General features: G+C 35.9%; 1 protein-coding gene across 13 annotated transcripts in view; it reads left to right on the top strand.

The window, feature by feature from the left end:
- Rps6ka3 (ribosomal protein S6 kinase A3) overlaps window positions 1-22,266 on the top strand; it is a 101,868-nt gene that overhangs the window by 65,839 nt on the left and 13,763 nt on the right. For all 13 annotated transcript variants that reach the window (XM_074062779.1, XM_074062786.1, XM_074062782.1 and 10 more), the window contains 10 exons: window positions 2,140-2,177; window positions 2,370-2,512; window positions 3,114-3,184; window positions 11,853-11,941; window positions 12,102-12,166; window positions 12,338-12,440; window positions 13,058-13,182; window positions 15,346-15,471; window positions 18,632-18,721; window positions 20,483-20,641. In XM_074062779.1, coding sequence (XP_073918880.1) covers window positions 2,140-2,177; window positions 2,370-2,512; window positions 3,114-3,184; window positions 11,853-11,941; window positions 12,102-12,166; window positions 12,338-12,440; window positions 13,058-13,182; window positions 15,346-15,471; window positions 18,632-18,721; window positions 20,483-20,641 — 1,009 coding nt within the window. The remainder of the gene's footprint in view (window positions 1-2,139; window positions 2,178-2,369; window positions 2,513-3,113; window positions 3,185-11,852; window positions 11,942-12,101; window positions 12,167-12,337; window positions 12,441-13,057; window positions 13,183-15,345; window positions 15,472-18,631; window positions 18,722-20,482; window positions 20,642-22,266) is intronic.

Genomic DNA, 22,266 nt, shown 5'->3' on the forward strand with positions numbered 1-22,266 from the left:
GAGCTGATGGAGGCTGTCTAGATTGTTTTAAACTAGAACTCTATTATAATAATATGTTTAAAATAATTAGGACTGGACATGTGGTACAAGCAGTAGAAACCAAAGCTTTGTGAGACCACAAAGCCCTGAGTCAAAGCCCCATATTTTCTTTTTTGTTTTACTAAGATGACTGGAGGTTTGAGATTTGTTTTTAGAACTGTCTTTCTTATATATTAGAAGCCAGGATGATTTCCACCACCCCGTTATTGTTTTATTCCCTAAATGTGTTAGTGGTCTGCTTCATAATCAAGATTAACTTTTTCATAACAAGTATCTTGTTATGAAAGAGACTTGAAAAATATGTCCCCCACTAAGTTACTCGCAGTGGTGAAGGTTGTTTGAATTGATATATAAGAAGGTTGGTGATATTTTGTCATAGTAAAATTTTAATGCATAATTAACTTGCATGCTTTCAGTTAGAATTAAGAGTAAAGTAATGCCTATATTGTGGGATAGCTTTAAATATAAGCGAAACTACTTATTACTTGACCTTTCTAGTCAGCATACTAAAATGCCTATCCAGAAATAGTTAGGGGCTTATAGCTTGGTATGTAGTTCTTTCTGTAGCCCCATACCTAATGGTATTACTCTCCACTGAAGTACCTTCTCAAGCCAGAAACCTAAGTGTCATTTTCCAATTCTTCTTTGTTTTTACCCAAAGAGCTCATCAAATGCCCTTCATTTTCTCTGAATTTTTTCCCCAAATCATGGTCTTGTTATCTCCACTATCTCTACTCTCTGTGGTGTATACCTTTTATGTTTTCCATTGTCCTTGTGAAGAAGCACAAACTATTTGAAATGCCTTGTAGGCCTTTTGTAGACTTGTCTCATCATTCAAGTAACGTTTCTTATTTGTCTTTGCTCGGCAGACAGTGAGCAACAAAAATGAATAAGGTCAAAACCTCTAGGGGCTCCCAGAAAAAGCACTCGAGAATGTGTACAGTGAAGGGATAGGTCAGTGAAAAACAAGGAAATGTACAGAAAGTAGTGGGTTCAAAAGAGGATTGTGTAGGTTGTGTCAGGAAAAAAAAACTAACTCAAAGAATGTTTGAGTTAGATACCTTAAAATTACCAAAAAGATGACTTTTAACTAAAATATGTAGACCCTCTGTCTATTATGCAAGCACTGGGAGATTTAGTCAGGCCAAACTGGAACAGAGTAACTTGGAAAAATATAGCTTGCTTGTTTACTGCTTTTTTTGGCAGTGGGGGAGACTTGGATTTGCATTCAGGGCTTCCCACTTGCAAAGCAGGCACTCTACTGCTTGAGCCATACCTCCGGCCTGTTTTGGTCTGGTTATTTTGGAGATGGAGTCTCAAGAACTATTTGCCTGGGCTAGCCGCAAATTGTGATCCTCCTGCTCTCAGCCTCCCAAGTGGCTAAGATAACAGACATGAGCCACTGGTGCCCAAGGTGCTTGTTTGATTCTTTTCCTAATAATTTTCAGTTTTCTTTAGGTCTTCTGTACAAGTTGATGGCTTTGCCTTTGGGATCTTTTATAAATTTTATTAAAATATAATTTTTCCTCTTTACCTTTACCTTCTTATTCACAGTCTAAAGAAACACTTTAGAATAAATGTATCATTCTGATGCTTAAGAAAGTAATTTTAGGAGGCCAGCCATAGTGGTGCACGACTGTAATCCCAGCCACTCAGGAGACAGAGATTGGGAGTATAATGTTTCAAGGCCAGTCAGGGCAGAAAATTAACAAGACTCCCATCTTTATAAACAAGCTGGGCATGGTGGACTGTCTCTGTAATCCCAGCTATGCAGGAGACATAGGTACAAGGATCGCTGTCCAAGGCTAACTCTGGTCAAAAACACAAGACCATATTTGAAAAATAGCTCTGGGGACATGATTCAAGTGGTAGAGTGCCTGCCTAGCAAGCACTGAGGCCCTGAGTTCAAAATCCAGTACCGCCAAAAACAAAGCAAAACAAAAAACAGCTAAAACCAAAAGGGACTAGGATGTGGCTCAAGTGGGAAGTCCTGAGTTCAAACTCCAGTTACCTCCCCCCACCACAAAGTAATTTCAGTTGTATCTTTTGTAAATCTCTATTTAGTGGTTTAAAAGATTTTCTGACTTTACTTTCTTTCAGCATACTTCTTGATGAAGAAGGTCATATCAAGTTGACAGGTAAAAATCTTCATTTTCTTAAAATATTCTCTCCTCTGTAGATTTCCTTTAAGGTTGATTATGCTGCAAATAATGAGTAACACGTTATGTTAAAATTTGGGTTAGAATTTCTAATGTAAAATTGGAATTCAAAGTTTACAATTTGTGCAAATTATTATGGGATATTTAGGAAATCCATACTTATTTTGGCAGATTTTGGCCTGAGTAAAGAGTCTATTGACCATGAAAAGAAGGCATATTCTTTTTGTGGAACTGTGGAATATATGGCTCCAGAAGTAGTTAATCGTAGAGGACATACTCAGAGTGCTGACTGGTGGTCTTTTGGTGTGTTAATGGTAAGGTTTGGATTTTTGTTTTTATAGGGGGGTAGGAGTTGTTATTTTGCTTATTAAATGAGAATTAGAAACTAGTGTTTTTTATCGTCTGTATTTCATAATATACGTAATAAATAGGCAAGAAAAATGATTGCCTCCAGTATGGCAGGACTGTGGAACCCATTAGTTGCTTCCATCTCATCCTAATTTTAAAAGGCAGAAATTTATTTCCTTAGATTTCATGTTAATACTAACAATCTAAAGCATTAATGACTTTTATTCTTTGTGAAAACCTGGTCCACAAATCTATTATTAAGTGGCCCTTTAAAAAAAAAGGTTCACTTAGAGCTGGAGGCATGGCTCAAATGGTAGAGCCTAGCAAACACAATCCCCAGTACTGCCAAAAAAAAGAAAGAAAAGAAAAATAAATAAAATTAATGTTATTAATTTCTGCAGAATTATTATATAACTCAATTATTTTTATAAGAATTGAGGGATAACTTTTTATAGGTAGCAGCTTTAGAAGATCTGGTTGTAATTAAGATGATGCTTATTTTTACCTTCTGGCCTTGAGATTTTCTACTTACTAGCTAATACCTATGGTTATTTTACCTTTCTGTAGTTTGAAATGCTCACTGGTACACTACCTTTCCAAGGAAAAGATCGAAAAGAAACAATGACTATGATTCTTAAGTAAGTACTTCCCAATGAAGATGCCTTGGTAAAATTTTAAAATAAATACTTCAAACTAATAAATGAGGTTTTAGAGTACCAGATAAAAGAAATATCTGAGAAATTCATCAATATTACATGGTTTAACTATAAATAAATTACACAGATTTAGAATGCTCATATCATCTTCATGTGATTGGTACAAGATCAAAAGCTATAACTTTGAGATTTGAGATATGACAAGTATGCCAATTATTCCACTTCTGTCTGCATTGGTAAATCAACCAAACAAAGTTAGGTATACAGCTTAAAAAAGAAGAAATAAAGTAGCCATTTCTTAGATAAAATGTGTCAGTAGTAAATATAGTCTGCATATAAATTCTTAGAGTTAAGACATCAGGAAAGTTGCTGGTCACAAGGTCAATAAATACAGATCTGTTTCATGTAAATCTATTTCGTACTGTATACTAACAACAGAAAGTGAAAATTTGAAAAGTGAATACTGTTCACAATAATATAAAAATTATCAAATTCCTAGGGATAAATCTAGCAAAAGTTATGCAAGACCTTTATGCGGAAAACTAGAAATTTTATTTAAAGAAAAATTTTAAAAGCTAAAATAACTTGAAAGGATAAACAATTTCCACATTATGACCGACCCACTGTTGTAAAGATATGGTTCTATAAACCAGCGTTATCCAATAGAATATAATGTGAGCCATATACATAATTTTATGTTTTCTAGTATGTACATTTGAAAAAGCAAAAAGAAATAATTAGTTACAATAATACATTTTATTTAAGTCAGTGTCCAAGATGTTAACATTTCAAAAGGTAACTATCATTTAAAAATAATGAAGATACTGTAAATTATTTTTTTCAGATTCATTTGGAATTCAGCATGTGTTTTTAAGTGCTTAGTGGCCATACATATCCAGATTGTATCAAGAACTCCATTCAGAGCCGGGGTGGGGGCGGGGGCAGTAACTTGCACCTATAATCCTAGCTACTCAGAAGACAGAGATCAGGAGGCTCAAGGTTCAGTGCCATTCCCAGGCAAACAGTTCCTAAGACCCTAGGGCTAAAAGATTGGTTCAAGCAGTAAGAGCACCTGCCTACAAAGTGTGAGGCCTTGAGTTCAAACCCCAGTGCCACCAAAAACAAAAAACTCCATTCAGGCTGGGTGCGGTGGCTCACACCTGTAATCTCGTAGCTATTTGTGAGGCTGAAATAGGAGTATCACAGTTCGAGGCCAGCCCAGGCAAATAGTTTGCAAAAATCTCGTCTCCAAAATAAGCAGAACAAAGTGGAATGTAGATGTGGCTCAAGCGATAAAGCACCTGCTGTGCAAGTGCAAAGACCTAAGTTCAAACCTGTCCCACCAAAAAAAAAAAAAGATCAGGAGACTTAGGAAACTCACAAAAGAAGATATTCAATGGCCAATAAATTTACTGCAAACATACTCAACCCCATTACTCAAAAAATGAAAATTGCCTGGTGAGGTGGTACACACCTGTACTCCCACCTACTTGGAAGGCTGAGGCAAGAAGATCCCTTGAGCCTAGAAGTTGGGGTCAGTCTGGACAACATAGTGAGATTCCATCTCTTAAAAAAACAAAAATACAAATTAAAAATCCAATTAACTACTACTGCATACCTACTAGAATAGCCAAAGTAGAGAAAAAAAAGTGAACATTTAGGAGACACTGCTTGTAAAGATGATAATCACTGTGCTTTTGGCAGATTTTGTACTCAGCTTAGTCTGCCCCTCAGGCAGACTACAGGCTCTGACACAAATGGTGTGGGGGTCTCTCATGTAAAGATTAATTCATCACAAATTTACCAGCTGAAGAGTTGAAGATAAAGTGTTTCGGCCTTCACCTGCAGGTCCTGATAAATATAGTGAAGATCTTCAGCATCCTCAAACTGCACATTGTTGCCTGAAGAGAAAGTACGAAAAAAAGTCCACATTGAGTGCAAGACACAATAAAGATGCTTAGATTTAAAAAGAAAAACATATACCTCTCAAATTCACAAAAGTATTCCTGCAGTGAATGCGTAATTGAAAGGGGTTAAATATTTAATAAGAATCAAGCCTCTGAAGTTGCTGCAAGGACTTCCAACAGTGAACATGTCTGACATGCCTCACAAGTACTAGGAAATTAACAGTGGCATTGACAACATGTGGAGCAGGAAGCAGTTAAGTCCTAATGCACAGCAGCTTCAGATAAGAAAATACAAGGCCAGACTCTGGTGGCTCACAGCTGTAATTCTAGCTACTTAGGAGGCAGAGATCAGGAGGATAACGGTTCAAAACCAGCCCAAGCAGATAGTTCGAGAAGACCATGTCTCAAAAATACCCAATACAAAAAAAGGGTTGGAGACATGGACAAGTGGTAGAGCGCCTGCCTAGTAAGCATGAGGCCCTGAGTTCAAACCCCAGTACTGAAAAAAATGCAAATTGTTTTTATTTCAAATTGGTGAGAATATATTTTAAATCTCATTCCAAAAAATAAAGACATCTAAAAATACAAATTTTGCTGGTGGGATATGTACCAGAACAGCTTTCCTACTATAAATACTTACACAACCACTTCAGAAGGTAGTTTTTGTCCTTATTGTCTAATGACAAATACATGTTTACTTTCATACATTTATCCTATGCATGTGCTTAGTTTATATGTATCAAGATACTCCCATCAAGAAAAAAACTACAAAGCCATTCATAATAGCATTATTGATAGCAATAAAAGCTGGATTATTAGAATATATTAATTACTTATGGTATATTAATAAAGACGAATACAGTACAAATTGTATTTATAACCTATAAATATTTTAGGTTTTGCAGGCCACACTATAAAATCATAAAATCTCATTATTGTTTTTTTAAGACAGGATCTCACTATGTAGCCCAAGCTAGCCTCGAAGTTACAGTCCTCCTGCGTTAACCTCTCAAGTGCTAGAATTACATGCATGTACCTTGATGCCCATCTAAAACAGTTCTTAACAGCCATATAAAAACAGATCCGAGGCTTTGGCCCATGGAAATAGTGTGCCATAGAGCAAAGAAAATAAACAAACCACAATTACATGCAACAACTTGGGTAATCTTGAAAGAAGTTGAGCAAAGAAAGTTCAGGCACAAAAGAATAAATATTATATGATTCTATTTATAAAGTTTACAAAACAGGCAAAACTAAAGCATATTTTTAGGGCACATATTTAGATGGTGAAAACCAGAGGCAAAATAAGGAAAGTGATTACATTGGCTGAAGGGCTCTAGGAATGTTGTATTTCATGGCCAGGCAACTATTCACTTTCTGGTGAATCACTGAGCTGTGTACTTTGGGTGATTATTTTGTTTTGAAGTTAAAGAATGTGTACTACATAAAAGTTTAAATGTTCACTGAAATTTCAGCAATGACCCTTGGCTGCTTTGTCCTTCTTTAAACTAAGATACTCTAGTGTTGGGAAAAAAAAAACTTTCTTTAATTTGGCCTGCCTTCCTTTCCAGTTACTGCCCCTTACTGCATCCTTTCAATACAACACCTTTAAAGAGTAGTCTATACTTTCTCTTACTTTTTTTTTTTGCTTCTTTGATTCCACATTTATCCCCACCACTCTACTGAAACTGCTTTCACTATTGTTGTCATTGGTCTTATGGCTAAAACCTATGGCAGGTTGTCAGAAAGGTGACACTGCCATTCATTCACACAGTTCATTCAACAGGTAATTATATTTTTACTAAGAAGAATGAGGATGCAGTGTAAACAAGACTAAGAACATCTTTAGTGACCTCACAGAACTTGCATTCTAGTGGAGAAATGAGGAATTAATTTTTAAACAAATAAATATAATAATTTCAGGTAGTGAAGCTATAGGGATAATAGCCCAGGATACTCTACTTTGATAATGACCCCTTAATGTGTGAAAAAAGGAGGCCGGAACCATTTCAGAAGAGGCAGCTAAGGATGGTCTCTATAAGGAATGTTTGACACAGGTGGTTGCTCCCCACCACACACGCCACTCAATTTTCCTAATTTCACTTGCTTCTCCTACCTCTCTAACCATTCCTCTTCTGTTCTGTTTGTTTTGAATCAGGGTCTCAGTATAGCCCAGGCTGGCCTCCACTGAAAATCCTCCTGCCTCAACTTCCCAAGTGTTAAGATTACAGGTACATGCCCACCATGGTCTCTTTTGCTTGCTCATTGCTCTTCTGCCTGTTTTTCTTTTTTAATTATAAAAATTTTCAAATATAAAATCTTTTTCATTTATTTATTTTGGCAGTACTGGGGATTTATCTCACTCAGGCATTCTACCACTTGAGCCATGCCCCCAGCCCTCTTTTTTTCTTAAATGAAACATTTTAAACATGTCAGACATGTCATTTCTTACCTACTTAATTCAGTTTGCCTTGCCAAAAATATGGATATTTTCTTATATCAAACAAAACTAATAATAATACCTAGGTATTATCTAATACCAATCCTTAACTAAATTTTTCAGATTTTCTCTGTCTTTACAATTGGATTCAAACAAGTCTGCACATTCCACTTGGTTGTATTTCTTAAGACTTTATTAATCTTACAGTCTACCTCTATTTTTCTCCTGCCATTTACTTGTTAGAAAACAAGTTAATTGTTAATTCTGCTTTCTGAATTCAACTCGTGGAAGAAACTGCCTGTCAGTATCTGAAATAAAGAGCATAAGTCAGTGCAGTGGCTCATGGCTGTGATCCTAGCTACATGGGAGGCTGAGATTGAGAGGATCATGGTTCAAAGCCGCCCTGGGCAAATAGTTCAAGGAGAACTCATCTCCAAAATAACCAGAGCAAAAATGGACTGGAGGTGTGGTTCAAATGGTGAAGAGCCTGCTTTGCAAGTGCAAAGCCCTGAATTCAAACCCCAATCCCAAACACAAAAAAAAAATATGAAGGATTATATTGATATAATTATATTGCATAAAGGAGAGTGATGCTGGTCTGATAGAGTCTCTACAGAGTAGAACACTGGCTGCCGTTTAGTTGGTTTTTGATTTCTTTTGGAGTACTAGCATTTTAGCTCAGGGCTTCACACTGCTAGGCAGGTGCTTTGCTGCTGAATCCACATCTCCAGCCCTCTTTGGTTTTTTGAAACAGGATCTTGCCCTGTGACTCAAGCTAGTCTTGAACATTCAATCCTCCTGCCTCAGCCTCCTAAGTGGTGAGATTATAGTTGTATACCACCTCATCCGGCTACACTGATGTTATATAGGTTTTGAAGAAATGGTGGAATTCAAGAAGCAGATTTTTAGATCCATTAGTGGGTTGATATCATTTGCAAGAGTACAATCACTTGGGTGGACAGTTGATAAGTTGGTACTCAGGTGTGTTTATTTGAGTAAGGCTATTCCTGTTTGGCTGATTTTCAGAGACAAAGAACATCTAATGATCAGTTGGCTTGGAAGTATTCACCAGGGAAGTCATCATTGATAATTAAATGGATTTAAAACCTACTGAAAGGATTTAAAACTAGTTCTGTGGTTTTTCTTGTTACTATAATTATATAACAATTAGTCTTTTCCTAGGACTCTGCAAACTTTTATTTTCCTTGTGATATTAACTTGTTCTTCTGTCCTGTTTTTGTTGAAATTTTTTTTGTTTGGGACTTGGGTTTGAATCAGGACTTTGAGCGTGCAAAGCAGGTACTCTGCCGCTTGAGCCACACCTTCAGTCCTGTTTAAACTTTTTTGACAAGATTATTTCATAGGTCATACTGTGTGTTCTCTGTTGTGTTAAGTCTGGTAACTTAATGATACCTGGTTGCTGCCATGGTAAAGTTCCCTGTCAGGCTTTGTCTGATGGGTTAATCCATTGATAATCATTACTTGAAAGAATAGTCTTTTTTTTTCTTGATGTTGGGGATTGAGCTCAAGGCATTTTTTTCATGCTAACCATGAATTCTGCCACTGAGCTATACTCCCCAACCCCATATTCATTATTTATAATGCCCAAATTGTTCTTTCTCCGACCACCTTTTAAATGCTCTTCTCCCCCTAGTGTTCCATCACTGATGTGGTTTTTTCTCCCCTCTGTACTCACTTCCCTGACTGACCTTGGTTTTTCCTATAACAACTGTCTCAACATTTACTTACTTACTTACTTACTTACTTACTTACTTATTTATTTTGGCGGGACTGGGGTTCAAACTCAGGGCTTCACACTTGCAAAGCAGACACTCCACTGCTTAAGCCATACCTCCAGTCCATGACTCTCAACATTTTAATTATCCCCAAATCATTCATTCTTACATCAATTTACCAGGCATCAGACCTGTATTTCCATTTACTTACCTGCATGATTTTCCCAAAACATGTAGTACACATGACTTCATTTCTTTAAACTGTTTGTTCTTTTTTCCTGTTCTTGTATTCTCAATTCCCATTTCCATGCATCCTCTTTCCCATGCCTGAACCCCGGATGCCTTCTTCCCTTTTACATATCTTGGCATTCTCCTAATTTTATGTCAGAACTACTTCATTTTCCAGCTCTTCCTCTACATCACATTGCTTACAGTGCTCAGGCCATAAGGGCATCTTACTGACACTAACCGACACTAATGGCCCACACTCCTAAGTAAAATGCGTACAATCTATCGCTCTTTCTACCCCAGATTGTTCTGTTACTCCCCTTGGAGTTATCATCTTGAAAATGAGTCTTATTATGCTAATCCACCATTTCAGTATCTACCTCTGCTACATCCCTGTTACCGAATACGTCAGTGCTTTCCCAGTTTTCTTCAACAGAGCCCTAATTTTACAACATGGTAATAGGTATTCTTTGGGGCTGGAGGATTGCCTCAAGTGGTATATCTGAATAACAAGTGCAAGATCCTGAGTTTAAACCCCAGTACCACAAAAAAAGGTATTCTCTGAAAAAAGAGATGCTAGAAACATGTTTAGTAAACATTTCTTTGTATTTCTAAGTCTTTTATATGCAGTGTATTTTATTCTGTATCTCAAACAGGAGGATGTTAATTAATAATATTCTATAAACTCACTGCATCATGTAGTCTTTATTGTTACTACTATGTATCTAGTGGGATTTAACGTTATTCAATAGCATTTTGAGAGCCACTGGCCAAATGAGTCAGTTTAATCCAAATTCAGCCTTAAGATTGCTTTCAAGGCCTTTCACATTGTCCCATATTAAATTTGATACCCACTACTGTTCCCTTAACACTCTTTCCAAATGTCCTTCTGGATTTGTCTCAATGTATTAGGGTTATCTATATCCATCTTCCCCCTGACCACGGGGGTTATCTATAGCTCTACACCCACCACACTAAGCAGTGTCTAGCACATAATAACTCAGCAGCAACTCACTAAATAATAAGTGGATCTATTTCTGAAATAAGAATTTCTCTGCTAGCCATTTTCTCCAGCTCTATTATTATTGTCATGCTTACAGGATCATTGGTTTCTTTAATTTGTAGGTTAGAAAAAAGAATAAAATTATACACTATAGTTGAAGTAGACCTTAAGTTTATCCAGACCAGTGGATTTCAGACTATGTGCAACAGAGACCTTGGTGTTCTACAAACCTCTTTCCCATAAGTTTTCCTTCCCTGCAGAGGCCATTAGAGGGATTGAGAAGGAGGAAAGTGGCATATGAAGCACAAACTGTCTTAATAAATTTTAATATTGGGCTTCTTACATTTCCTTTGAAAAGGAATTCTAACCCACGCACAGGAAATCAATGTGAGTCAATGCCCTGTATAGCTATCCTTATCTCAACCAGCAAAAACCCTTGTCCCTTCCTGTTATTGCTTATAATCTCTCTACAACAAAATTAGAAATAAGGGCAAAATAGTTTCTGCTGGGTATTGAGGGAGGGGGCAGAGGGGGTGGGGGCAGGGGGGAGAAATGAACCAAGCCTTGTATGCACATATGAATAATAAAAGAAAAATGAAAAAAAAAAACAAAGGGAATGAAGAAGAAATGACCCAAGCCTTATATGCACATATGAATAATAAAACAATAAAAAAAAAAAAAGAAAAGGAATTCTAAGACTACAGTTTGGGAGCCACTGGTCTAGAATCTAGTCCATTCACTTGTAAAGAAGTAGTAACAGGCAGAAAGGGGTTGATTTTTTTTCCAGGTTCACAGAGTTCTTAGTAATGGCCAGAATTAACACTCAGATTATATTATTCTCAAGTAGTGCTCTTTGTAAAATTATGAAAAATGGGAAAGCCCTTTAGAAGATTATGGACTAACATTCTATTATGTGTTCACATGAAAATTTGTTCATGTCATTCATAGCAGCCTTATTTATAATAACCCAAATTGGACACAATCCACATGTTCTTCAGGAAGTAAGTAAACTGGCATATCCATACAGGAGCTTATTTACGCACATGATAGAACTGAAAACACACAGACATATAAGTCCAAGTAAAACTGGAGCCACTGGATGAGATCAGTGGATTATTTCAAAGCCAGTATCCCAGTTGTGATATTATACTATTGTTCTATAAGGTGTTATCATTAGGGAATTTGGGTAAAGAATACAGGGGTCTATGTGTTGATATCATACTATAATTCTATAAGATTCTACAAGTACTTCAAAATAAAAGGGTTAGCTTTTTAAAAATTCAAAATAAAGATGCCTTCAAAAAATAAAATGTTATTATGTGCATTTATTGCTTAGAGCCAAACTTGGGATGCCACAGTTTTTGAGTCCTGAAGCCCAGAGTCTTTTACGAATGCTTTTCAAACGAAATCCTGCGAACAGATTAGGTAAAGATTTTAATTTATTTCTTTATTTATTTATTTGTTGGAGTTTGGAGGGGGAGGTTTATATCTGTTTTTATGGTGGGTTTTGGACACATTAATTAAAGGCAAAGACGGAACAATATTATTTATTCTTGAAATAAAACTACCAATAAATTTTTGATAGGTGCAGGACCAGATGGAGTTGAAGAAATTAAAAGACATTTATTTTTCTCAACAATAGACTGGAATGTAAGTATAGATTTAAAACTTGCTTGAGGGCTAGGGTTGTAGCTTAGTAGTAGAGCATTTGCCTAGCATGTATAAAGTCCTGGGTTCTAGTTCCAGCAACACAAAAAAGAATTTGCTTAATAGCTATGGATATAGATATATAGTAATTAATACATTTCTGTTTTCTTACAGAAACTGTATAGAAGAGAAATTCACCCACCTTTTAAACCTGCAACAGGCAGGCCTGAAGATACATTTTATTTTGATCCTGAGTTTACTGCAAAAACTCCCAAAGGTAAAGAAAAAAATATGGCAGCTGAAATATAAGACAGTAGAAAATACTTTTTCTTGTTCAATCAGAAAGTCTTTTCCAGAGTAACTCGTTATACTAACCTTGAATCTCCTAAATTTGCTATATATCAACCTTGTATCTCTTCTCTAATTAGTAGGTAAAGCATTGGTAGGCCTTCATGTAGAGCTGCACCATATGGTAACCAGTAGCCACATGTGGCTAAATTCAAATTAATTGAAATTTAGTTTCTCAGTCACACCAGGCACATTTCAGATGCTCAGTAGCTACATGTGGCTCCTGGCTACCATTGGACATCACAGGTAAAGAAAATTTCCACCATTCCTGGAAGGTCAATGGGTTGGCACTAATTTCAAATGCCATTAATTCAGTAATTCACTTACTGACTATATGCTGCAAATTAGCTGTTTTCTAGGCTTTGAGAAAGTAGGTTCTTAGGGTGGTGATAGTGAAAAAGTAAGTGATCAAGACAGATCTGATACCGTGCCTCACTGAGGTATCCTGGACAGTAAGATGTGCATACTGGGTGCCTGAGAAGAGCTCCACTTTTCCCCCTAATAACCTTTAAAGGAATCTTCTTAGTATTTCTTTATTCTTTTCAGATTCACCCGGCATTCCACCTAGTGCTAATGCACATCAGCTTTTTCGGGGGTTTAGTTTTGTTGCTATTACCTCAGATGATGAGAGCCAAGCTATGCAGACAGTTGGTGTGCATTCAATTGTTCAGGTGAGTGGATGTCTCAAAAACTTCAACTTTGAAATGTTATTAGATATATCTCATGAATAATAAAATTTGATTTTATGTGCTGACTTTAAGCAAGCAGGTTAGTATACATTTTATATCATCAACATTACTCTTAGAAATTCCTTTCAGATGTCATTGAAAAGGTTGCATGAACCAAAATCTTAGATATCTATGTGACTTGAAAGCAGAATTCTAAGAAACTGAGACAAATATAACCATCTTGTCTGTCCCCTCTCCAAGGACTGTCTCAAAATATTTGTTAAGCCTAGTGTGTTCTTCCATACCCTGCCTTTGTCAGATCAGCTCTGATGGACTGAGGTCTCCTGGTTCCTTAATGCTTTAGAACAGGGGTCAGCAGACTTTCTCTGTAAAGGGTCAGAAAAAAAATGTTTGAGGCTTTATGCACTATATGTTTTGTCCTGTGACTATTTGTCTGTGCTATCATGGTACAAAAGCAGCTATTATGCTGAGCATGGTAGTATACATCTGTAATTCCAGCACTTGGGATGTGGAGGCAGGAAAATTGTGAGTTTTTGGCCAGCCTGAGCTATGTAGCAAGATCCTGTTTGAAAAAAAAATTTTTAAAGAAGGGCTGGAGGTATGGCTCAAGTGGTAGAGCACTTGTTTAGCAAGACGAGGGGCCTGTAGGCTAAATGTTGCTAAAAGGAACACAACTAGTACAAACCATTAGATTTCTTTCTTCCAAACCTAGATAGATAAATTTATTTCACTCTGATGTGACCACTGCACATTGTATACATGTGTCGAAATGTCACATTGTACATCATAAATATAGACAATTACTATGTGTCAGTTAAAAATATTTTAGGGCCTGGTGGTATAGCTCAGTGGTGGTAACTTAAGTGCTAGTGCCCTTGCCTAGCATGCATGAGATCCTGGGTTTGATCTCCAGAACTGCAAAAAATGAAAGAAATGTACAAAATTACTTTTTTAAAAAAATCATCGAGGGGACTAGATCTATCTTCTAAAGAATTAGATTGTTTTTAGGGTATCATTAATGCTTGAATTTGCTTGATGATGAGCTGCTTTTTTGGTAAAGTATTTTTTGTTTCTATTTGTTTGTTGTTTTTGTTCTTGCAGTGCTGGGGATCAAACCCAGGTCTAAGTCCTCAGGAATGCTAATCAAGCTCTCTACCACTGATCTATACCCCCAGCCCTGCTGTAAAGTTTTTGCATGAGTCAGTCATCTTATTTTCTGTTTTCTAGAAAACCAGTTTAAACACTAGTTTTTAAATAAAGGTTATGTTGGCAATAGTCTATCCTGTTTACCATGCAAACACATGAATTTATGACAAGTTTTAAATTTTAACTTCTGTACCTAACATAGAAACCACAAACATATATTTTATAGCATTCATGTTTTGCCCTTTACAAAGGTTATATAGGCATAGTCTCATATCAGTATAGCCAAGGGCAGCACAAAGTTACCTCTGCCTATTTATGCAAATAGTAATTTGCTGTTCATCATCTATCATATGTTATTAGTCCCTAACTCATAAACAGCTTTAGCAGAAGTTGTATAAAGTTACAACTTCAGGGTGAAGAAAGAAAGACGTGGCTACTAAAAGACCAAGATGATAACAGGTGTCACTTGTAAATACATTGTTTTTATTTAATCCTCATCATTACCCATTGAGAAAACATAGGTTCAAGGTTACATGGTCCTTAAGTGGTACATCAGATGTTCTATTTCTTTTTTTTTATTATTATTTTATTATTCATATGTGCATACAAGGCTGATGTTCTATTTCTGAATCCTCCTAAATCTTCTGTACCAGACATTTCAAATCTCTTCATTTGCAGAGGTGCTTCTAACGCCTATAGCTGGCTGACAAAAATATAGTCTCCTTATTGAGTAGCTCTGCTTTTTCTTTTATACATATTCAGTTTTTCCTTATTAACATAAGCTTTTTTAAAAGACATCTTGCTATACATATCCACTTGTAGAATAGGTGCTGTTAAGAATCATTATTTTAGTTTTGCTGATAGCCATTACATTGATAATTAACATCAGCAGTGCATGCTGAGTAATATCTTCCCATATTATGAAATGCACTAAAGGTCTTAGAGAACTCTTTATCATGTTATATTTTTTAATATTTTTATCAATTTATAACTTTGTAGCAGTTGCACAGAAACAGTATTCAGTTTACTGATGGATATGAAGTAAAAGAAGATATTGGCGTTGGCTCGTACTCTGTTTGCAAGAGATGTATACATAAAGCCACAAACATGGAGTTTGCAGTGAAGGTAATTATTTTTAGATTTAAAATGCAACCCTAACAGTTTTATTCATATATGTCAGTTTTAGTTAAAAATTACTCTCTTCTAAACCGGGTGCATGTGCAATGGTATGTGCCTGTAATCCCAGCTACTTGGGAGACTGAGACAGGAGGATCATGAGTTCGAGGATGGCATCGGCAATATGCTGATACCCTATCTCAAGAAAAAAAGATACACTTTTCTCTTTGGCAAAATTTCCTTTTGTTATAAAAATTAAGATAAATTTAAATATCTGGGCTAGTGATCTTCAGTTATCTTAATTGGGAACCATGGATACCCCAAGGTGAAAGGTAAGGTGGTCATTCATCCAGTTTGCCCAGGGAGTACCAGTTTATACCTCACATGATTTTGAATAGCACTCTTTTTACTCTCAAAACTCTCCATTTTTGTGGTCAGGTTGTCAGGGAATTCCTCAGAATTGTTCCAAGTTTTATGTATTTACATTTTTCTGACAAAAATGTCTACATCGTTCTTTACATCTAAAGAGATCTGTGAACAAATAAAAGAATAAGAACCATGATCATGAAAGTTATTAGTAATTTTAATTTCACCAGGTGTCTTAAAACAGAATTTTCTAAGCCTTTTTTCTGTGATCAATTTTGAATTTCAAACTCTTATCTCTAGATGATTAAACACTATACTCAAAGTCTCTGCCTTCTTTATTGTATTTGTTGTTGTTTGTCAATACTGGAGTTTTGAACTCAGGATCTCACACTTGCTAGGCAGGTACTCTACCACTTGAGCCATGCCCCCAGCCCTTTTTTGCTTTAGTTATTTCTCAGGTAGGGTCTCACATATTTGTCCAGGCTGAACTCAGACCTTAGTCCTCCTATTTACACCTCCCAAATAGCTGGGATTATAAGCATGTGCTATCATACCTGAGGTGGGGGGTCTCACTAATTTTTTGTCTAGATTGCTCTCAAACTACACTCCTCCTGATCTCCACCTCCTGAGTAGCTGGTGTTACAGGTATGAGCCACGAGCCACTGCTCCCAGCTAATTCTTTGCCTTTTCACCACTTAGAATAATAATCTCTGCTGTCCCACCTCAAGAAATTCAAGTAATGTCTACAGCTTCCAATTTGTCTCAAAACTTGGTACTTATTTGTAAGTATGGGTACTTTTTAGTTAGCCAGAGATCAACATTATTATTATTACTAGTCATAACTTAGATCCCTTAAAGAGTTGTCAGGGGGTTAGGGTATAGCTCAGTGGCAGAGTGCTTGCCTAGCCTGTATGAGGTCCTGGTTTTCATCACTAGCACTGCCACCCCTCACAAAAAAACGTTTTACCTAAGCATGGTTGTACATGCCTGTAATCTTAGCTCTCAGGAGGCTGAAGTAGGAAGATCGTGAGTTTGAGGCCAGCCTGGGCTACATACCAAAACCCTACCTCAACACCAAAAAAATCAGTGTCTAGAAGGCTTTCTGTCGGATATAAGGATGGATGGCTCGTAGAAATACATTTAACTTCCTAGTCTCCTGTTCGTTGCTGTTACTGAAATCTGGAGTATATAGACATTTCTAAATTGAACATAAGAGAAGAAGAATAATATACTTGTTAAGCGGTTTTAAGGATGTATTTTGTTTGCCTCTTAACACGTTAGAAAATGCAGAAATGTCCGGGCGTCAGAGGCTCACTCCTGTAATCCCAGCTGCTCGGGAAACAGAGACCAGGATGATTGTAGTTTGAAGCCAGCCCAGGCAAATAGTTCAAGAGGCTCTATTTTAAAAATACCCAACACAAAACAGAGCTGGCAGAGTGGCTCAAGTGGTAAAGCACCTGCCTAGCTAGTGTGAGGCCCTGAGTTCAAACTCCAGTACATTAAAAAAAAAAACACGTAGAAATGTCCTGAGGCCCCCTTTGAATTACAGAAACGAGGAACAGTATGCCCAGAGCCTTGAGAATGTCTCCTAGCTATTTGTGACTTAAATTAGATTAATAAACTCAATTCTAACACATCTGTATTCTTTTGAAATCTGAGGTGCACAAATACAGATACAATGTAAGTTGGGCTCAGAAGAACAGAGAATGTTGCTAAAATAACATCTCTTAGCTTGTTCTGGTTTTCATGAAACTAGTACCATGTCATCTCTCTTGAACAAGTATCCCTTTCTATACACCTTTCTTTTTAATAATCCATTTGCCCAGTTCCACACTATCATTTGCAGTTGATTACATTGAGTATCTATAATCTCTGTCTTCTCTGTTCTCCAAATACAGAACTGTTTTACAACTAAATCCATTTCAGAAAGAAAATTGGATTCCTACTGAGTGTTAAGCTCTTTCTTAGGTTGTTGGAGTAATTGGATTTTTATTTCATGTATTAAGTACTAACCTGTTTTAAAATTTAAAATATACAAAGAATACAAAGGCCATAAAATTTGTTTCAGACTTTGAGTGAATTGAAAGTCAAATTTATATTTTTTTAAATATATTACTTTAACAGATTAAAACATTAAGAGAAATATTTTTAGGAAGCAAATGACTTTAATAAAAGGGTTAGAAAGCTATGTTAATACTTTAAAAGGCTTTATTGTAATAATACTTAATGAAGTAAAATTCTAGGTATTGTTTTTTATGTAGCTTTCTGGTTAATTTCAAAAATATACTTGTTTTACTTAATTAATTCGTTTTTATAAGTAGCTTACAACTAATGGGATATTCCATTAAAGTACTTTTAAGTAAAGTTAATTCAATAAATAGATGCTAGTAGTGGTGTTACAGGGACATTTCGCTCTTAACAGTCTGTATTGATAGGGGAAATGATGCTATGATGCTGATTTGAGTTCCCAGATGTTTAAGGTGTTCAAGAATGGAAGAAAAGATGTGTTAACTGTGTTCTTAGTTATCTTTTCTAAGTCCTACACTTGCTGCAAACTTACATTGGAGAGACCTGGTGGGAACGTGACTCATAGTTTAGAATTTTCAGGCTTGCCATCTACATCAAGACTAGCTTTCTAATTAAGCAGTCTGACCAAGGAGTTGAATAAATGTGATTGGTATATGGCATACATACACACACATATGTATATGTATGCACGTATTAGATAATACCTAAAGTCTGTGACTATAAACATTTAAAGTTGACGTTCATGAGATTTTTGTGATAAATACTTGCCTTTTAGATTATTGATAAAAGCAAGCGAGACCCAACAGAAGAAATTGAAATTCTTCTTCGTTACGGACAGCATCCAAATATTATTACTCTAAAAGATGTAAGTAAATTCTTTAACAAGGCTCATTTGAATAGGTTGTCTAACTCACATTTGGGATATTTTCAAATATGTAATAGACAAAGATCATCAGTAATAGTAAGTTTAGAAAGTAGATTTGTGAATGATGTTTATGGCATCATTCCATTTATAAAGAAAAATATATTAGTTTTCACTTTTGTTTAAAAGTATTTTAACATTATTGCTTTTAATATCTCAATTTACTTGAACGTACACACAAATGTCCAGCATTAATACTATTATTAATTAATACTCAAATTTGATCAGTCCCTCTGCAAGCTCATCAAACTATCTTCCAGAGAGAAGATAGTTACTACCAGAGACAGCTAATGCTCATAACTAGCCATGTTACTTCCCTGCCTACAGTTAAAACTCCCTAACCCCTTAAACCCCTGCCGCCCTCTGTAGCAGTTTTCACACTTCCTCACACACCCTATGCACTAGCCATGCTGTAGTATGTACAATTTTTTGAGCACACCTCATTTTCTTATATTGCCTTGTCTTTGAATTTATGGTTCCCTCAGTTGGGAACACCATTTCCCTTATTCTTTACCTGGCTAAGTACCACACATTTAAGACTTTGTTAAGGGACTGCTTTCTCCAGGAAGTCTACCAACCCTGCCCATCACCACTTCCAGGACAAGGGGTCATCCCTTTACCTGGGCTGTCAGATACTCTGCTACTTATGTTTTCCGTGGCTTTATCAGTGCTCATTGTTAGATGAAGAATATTAACATAGTCACATTATGTGAATTCTCATAACGTGAAGCTGTTCAACTTAAGTGACTTTCATTAATATAATCTCCAAGAATCCATCTAGGAAAATTAAAAAGGAAATCTAGAAAACACTTTCTCTCAGCCTAGCCTTGGACGCTTTCTAAACTGCCATTATATAAATACATATATACATATGTATATATATTTAATATACATCTTTGCTCCTTCCTTCCTTTCAAATTCCAAAGTCTCTGAAATTTTTCTCAAATTTGTATTATAGCATCTCCAAAACTTCTTTCACTTTTATGTATATATCTGTCTGTACTAAAGTAAAAAATTTAAGAGTAGGTACTTCATTTTCTCTATATTTGGGGCCCTAGCACCTATATAGTACCTTGTATCTCTTGTGAAACTAAATAAAGGTTTCCAGTTACTCTATGGTAAAGTTTAATAAAGGGGTTATTTCAGTTAGGGATTTCCTGAGCTTTCTGTTTTTACATTAGGAGTTTGCTGGTATGTTTCTCTGTGGTTGTATGGAATTTATCTTTACTACTTAGTCTTCCTATGTAATTCTTGGCTACAACTTCTCTTTCCATTCAGTCAAAATCAGAATATTTCATTTGTTCTGTATATATAAAAGCAAAAGTTCTGCCTCTGCAGAAATTCTTGGAAAACCACTGGAGTGTGTCGTACTATTCTTAGCTGTCATCAGTAGATGAGAGATCCAGAAGAGAAGCCCTAACAACATAACTTCAACATCCCTTCATATATGATGCTCGTAGTTGTTTTAATTTTCATGAATGAAATTACAGGATGCTTTTTTGACATTCAGTCCTAACAATTCCTGTTTTAATATTCTTAGATGTATAAGATTGTTTGCAAATTTTTACCCTCCATTGGTTGTGACAAGGAACTTTTCTTGAATATACAGTGACTTTTAAATTCTCTTTAATATGTTAAACTTTGTTTAGGAGCACAGATAAAGCTTCAGATAATATTTTTATGTTTTGATGTTGAATTTTGTAGGTGTATGATGATGGAAAATATGTGTATGTAGTAACAGAACTTATGAAAGGAGGTGAATTGCTGGATAAAATTCTTAGACAGAAATTTTTCTCTGAACGAGAAGCCAGTGCTGTCCTGTTTACTATAACCAAAACTGTTGAATATCTTCATGCACAAGGGGTAAGTCTTTTTAAGAGTATTTATATGTGCATGCACACACATACACACCTTTTTTCTTTCTTGAGCTAAAAGTGCAAATATGGAATTTACTTCTACATGTAATAGACAATAACTACAAATAGCTTTCTTTTCCTGTGGGTCTTCCTCTACATAAACTTCCCATTGAGTTTGAAGTGTTGCTTTGAAATACTAGCTTATATTACGTTCTTTTGCTTTCTAAGAAAAAGTGAGTGTGATCTTCTGACTTGGAAAGCAGTACTATTTCTGCTGTGTAACTCTGTATCATTGAAAAACAGGCTCACTTCAAGTTAGAAGCAGAACCAGGAAATCCTAGTTTATATTCACATATAAAAGAAAATCCTTAAAACTGGTGAGGCCAAGTAGTCACCTGACTTCTGGCTGTATACAGAGTTTTAGTAAATGGCAAGGGAAAAGGGAGAAAGTAAGGGGAGCAGGGATAAAAGGAGAACAGCAGAGGAGTGAAGAAGGATAGACAGCACGGAAAAGGAGTCTTTGCTCCCATTTCCTGCATGGGGAAAGGAAATGTTTCTCTCTTTTCCCCCTCCCATACTTTATCCTGTTATACTAAAATAAATCTTTGCTAAAATTAAAAAAAAAAAAAAAGGAGAAACCATCGCTTTTTTTTTTTACATTTTTAGTTGACAAAAAATGGTATATATTTATGGTATGTGACATATTTTGGTGTATGTACACAAAAGATAACTACTTTTTTGAGATAAGGTCTTTCTATATATTGTAAGCTGGCCTTTTATCTTATTGTCCTCCTGCCTCTACCTCCCAAGTGCTGGGATTACAGGAATGCACCACCATGACTGGCTAAAAGACTACTTCTTAAGGAGTTCATTTTCAATGCATTCTACTTAATTTTGTCTGTCTTTGCCCTTAAACTAACAAGTGGAACATATTAATTTGAGAGCTTCTTAACTGTTATTTTGTCAAGATTTCCCTAGTATTGTACATTGAATTTAGTAGAACTCAATATTTTCCCTGAAGAATTTGACTTTGCAGTCATCTAGGTATTCCATGTTCTTTTCCTAGTGTCTTATTGGTAATTATTTAGTAAAATAGTAAAAAGAAGTAATGTTCTAGATGTTAGAAACTAAAAATTGGTTCATTAATTCAAATATAGACTCAGAATTTGGTAATGGAAGAAACAACTTAAGTCTAAAAAGGCATGTCAGAGAAGTGTATGATAAAAGTATCCAAGTAGGTTGTTAAAGAAGGAAAATAATACAAAATTCTCAAGAAAAGGTGTTTTTGCATACTTGATATCTTTACTTGTATATCAAAGACAATACTTAAAATTGGGTTTGGGATTTTTTTTCCCTTGTACGTCTGAAGGCCATACAAGTTCCATTTTATTTGTCAACATGTATTTGTCTCGTACACATTATTCCCTCTGTTTTAGGATGATGTTTTCCCATTGTTTTTATGGCATGGTTATTCTGTTCTGCAAGTCTTAGGTCAGATGTCATCCTCTTTAGAGTCCCTATTTAAGTAACCTCTGCAGCTATGCCCCATCTGTGAGATCTGTTCTCTGCCTTTCCCACTACCATAGAGGTTCAGGATCTCATGATCCTCCACATTTTTTGCAGCCCCTTACA

Source organism: Castor canadensis, chromosome X (genome assembly GCF_047511655.1).
Source record: "Castor canadensis chromosome X, mCasCan1.hap1v2, whole genome shotgun sequence".
Taxonomy (NCBI): Eukaryota; Metazoa; Chordata; class Mammalia; order Rodentia; family Castoridae; genus Castor; species Castor canadensis.